The 3,968-nt window shown below is 20.8% G+C and overlaps 1 protein-coding gene across 1 annotated transcript in view; it reads right to left on the minus strand.

The window, feature by feature from the left end:
• Positions 1-1,844: 1,844 nt before the first annotated feature.
• Positions 1,845-3,968, minus strand: part of LOC102670678 — a 2,993-nt gene continuing 869 nt past the window's right edge. The window contains exons 3-6 of the mRNA XM_006617673.2: positions 3,180-3,403; positions 2,898-3,047; positions 2,391-2,610; positions 1,845-2,254 (exon numbers count right to left, since the gene is read on the minus strand). Of these exons, the coding sequence (XP_006617736.2) occupies positions 1,938-2,254; positions 2,391-2,610; positions 2,898-3,047; positions 3,180-3,403 (911 nt within the window). The 3' untranslated portion in view covers positions 1,845-1,937. The remainder of the gene's footprint in view (positions 2,255-2,390; positions 2,611-2,897; positions 3,048-3,179; positions 3,404-3,968) is intronic.

Genomic DNA, 3,968 nt, shown 5'->3' on the forward strand with positions numbered 1-3,968 from the left:
ATTTTAATACAATTTCATTAATTATTTCTTACATTATTTTTAATTTTCATCTTATTTTGGATCGTAAAATTTTTTTAATGCTATTTGTACTTATAGGATACTCTATAAAATGAATATATTACACAAAATGAAATATAAAAATATAATAAAAATATATAGTAAAGATCATTAAAAAATATTATTTGTTACTTAAAAAAGATTTACAGCAACTATTAAATTGAGATAATTCTTTATTTTACTCATAAATATTTTTAAAGCATTTTCATTTTTTAACACGTTATACATATTCTCTATATACATATTCTCATGCATACATATATTGTCACGAAAAGAAGATTTTCGAATTGAACAAATTTAATGAGCAATATTTAATAAGCGTATATATTTCGTATTTTGTTCAACTCGAAATTTATAACTTTCAATATCTTATTTATTTATTTATTATAATTTCTATAAATTATAAAATAAAAATGAAAATCGTTGCAAATGAATAATATATTATTTTTCGATGCATAAGCTAATATTTATCACATATTCACATATTCACATATTGATAAGAAAATTATTAAAATTTGATGGTGATAAATATGTACATAGAATATACAAAAAATTACTTATAAATTATATATAATTAAATAACTAATCAATTTTTGGGATAATTATTTAGAAAATTATTTGAACATCATTTTTAATTTCAATGATTTTTTTGAATATGTTCTAAAAATTCGCATTTTAAACAATTTCCTATATTCCATATCACTGGTTGGTCTCAAGATAATTACAAAAAAAATATTATTTTATATAGAATTTCATCTATAAATATATATTAATGATAACATATAAGTTTCTGATTGTTACTTATCAGTTATTTGTAATAAATTACGACTGAGACCAAAATATATAATGCGTAAATTAATATAACTATTCTTAATAGTAATTTCTATTCAAACTTGAACATTCTACAAATCCTTGAAACTTATTTAAAAAAATAAAATATAAAACAACTTTTAAGTTATAAAGATAATTACTAAATATAATGTTAATATTATTATAACTTTAATTATTATAATTTCATTTGTTTTATATTTTATTTCCATATTTTATTTTCAAATTTTTTTATGAATACTAACAATAATAACAATTTCTGCTAAATATCCAAAGTTGTTATAAAATGAAGTTAAGATATTTTAAATTCATCAAAAAATAATTTTCTGATTATTATATATAATTATCTGCTGCTGCATGTTTATATGTTTATATTAATAAAAATAATATGCTTACGCACATGACAACATACATTGTTATGGACATATATTTATAGACACAAAATGCTATATAAAATAATAGCAATTTTTTTGGAAAATATTTAAAAAAAAAAAACTGAGCAGTTACATATATAAGAAAAAGTTATTTTTTGTTTTGTAAATTTACAATACAATATATTCAAAATTATATTATAATACAATATATTCAAAAATAAGTCCATTTTCTAAATAATTATTTTTTTTTATTTGCCACTATTGATATTTATCAAATATCAGATTTTTTTCAATTTTTATATGAATCAGTCAAGATATTTAGGCACTCATACATGCCTAACGCTGCATGCTAGTCTTAAAATAAAATTAAAAAAAACAATTTAAGACTTTTTTCTTTTTTTACCATTATATATTTTATCATTGTTTTCTTTTCATTTCTCGAATAAATGAACAAATAAATAAATATAAACGATAAAATAATTATTAATTTAAATTTATATATATTTGCAAACATATTTTAGTTCTCTTCTGCTTTGTATTTGTTATTATGTTATAAATTTTTACTGTTTTAATTAAGTTAAATAAAATAAGAAAAAGAAGATATTAAATTATTAAATTTAATTATCGTCCATCCCATCCACGTGTACAAACGCAAAAGAAACAATTTGAACGTCTATATTATTGCGTAGAACTAATGGAAGAACTATTACTATCTGTTGATATCCTATCCGAAAGCGGTATCGAAGATGATGCTAGAGGTGGTAAATCGGATGCAACATAATGTTCGCGAAAAATTTTTGGAAATGGTTGTCGTTGAGACGATAAAGCAATATTTATGTTTTCAGGTAAAGGAGGTAATACATTATTTTGGAACTGACCAGATATATTACCAACTGGTTGATAGTTAGCTACTACGATGATTTTTCCGCTTCTACTGCGAGCTTTTCCAACTCCAAAATAACGACTATTTGTCCAAATTAATTGCGTAAAATGACCTGTGATAAAAAATTTATGATAGATATTAATCATTGTATCTATTGTAAAATATAATATATTTTATATTAATTTAATTATAACTTTTATTTTATATTAATTTAATTTATATTATAATTACAATATTTAAGAAAATACCTGCATTTACATTAGCATGAAGAATATCTGGTTCCTTTAAAAAATCATATTGCTTTACCGCTGAATACCAATACGATGTAACATCTTGTCCAGTTACATCAGAAGGAATAGCACCACCAGGCCGACAATATAGATTTTGTCCTACTTCTCGATTATTTCTATAATAAAATGTGTTCGTATGCGCTAAATGATTGGCCCATGTTTGCGCGTATTCACACAACTGAAAAAGAAATTCAATTTTATATTATTAATAATTGATTTTATTATATATTTATAACACAGATATGTGCATATAACATTTTTTATTTTCTATTTTTGTTTTTAATTTTTTTCTATAATTTCTATAATTTTATTTTTAATTTTAATTTCTATAATTTTATAATTTTATTATTTTCTATAATTCTATAATTTATTTTTTTCTTTTTTTATAATAATGACAAAAAATATCAATTTTTTTTTCTTTTTTTTTTATCTTATTTCTCTTATACATTCAAATATTATTTTTACCTGAGGCAATATTGTTAAAGGTGGTGCATTATGTCTTTGCCGATAAACATTATGCCAACATAAACATTCTGTTATAAATTCGCTATCTCGCCATTTAGTCTCCAAATCGTTACTATCATGTGCGATACTCATCGGTTTATTACTGAGGATCTATGTAATATCGACAAAAAAGAGTAGGGCCAATAAAAATATGTGTTTTGAGAGAATAATCACTTGTTTATTTTGTTCTTGATTAACTTCTAAGTATTCAATCTAAATTGTTATAAAATTTCATTCTCTCACCTTTTTTAATAATTTCGGTCGATTACCAAGCTGTTGAATTTGATCATTATTCAAAACCGAAGAAACAGAAATTGATCCACAAGTATCTGAAATTCGATTTGTTTTGTACAATTTTGATTGTTCCACTCTTTTTCGAAGATTTTCCAATGCTTTTGCTTCTTCTCTTTTTCTAGAAGGCGGCCAATTTGCGTTCGAAGTATGAATCATACTAATACCGATATCCTAAAATATCAATAAAAAAAAATACATTATGATTTTTGAAATCCTCTAATATATATTTATTTTGTTTTGATTTAAATTATATTTGTTTTGATTATAATTAAATAATTGTTATATTTTCCGTGTTATTTTTTCTTATTCATGTAATTTTAATAATGTAATTGTAATGATAATTTGATTATCAATATATTTGATTAACACTAATTAATATTTAAATTAATAAATTATAGAATATTTATATAAGGAAATTATTGTTAAAAATTGAAATTATTGTTAAAATGCAAGATACAATTATACTTACATTAGAACATATAACAATGAGAATACGAAATTCTCATCAAACTTTGATGAGATTTAATATGTTATATATATTTAATTTAATAATTTAATTTATATTTTCAATTAAAAGGCCAATTATTATATTTTTCTATCGAAAATAACGAGTTTTATAATTGACGATGATTATATTATATGTATAATTATTATAATATTTATCACAATATAAACGAATAGTAATTTATGGAAATTTTCAAATATATATGTATATATATATATATATATATATATATA

This window comes from Apis dorsata, unplaced genomic scaffold, assembly GCF_000469605.1.
Source record: "Apis dorsata unplaced genomic scaffold, Apis dorsata 1.3 scaffold_323, whole genome shotgun sequence".
In the NCBI taxonomy this organism is placed as follows: domain Eukaryota; kingdom Metazoa; phylum Arthropoda; class Insecta; order Hymenoptera; family Apidae; genus Apis; species Apis dorsata.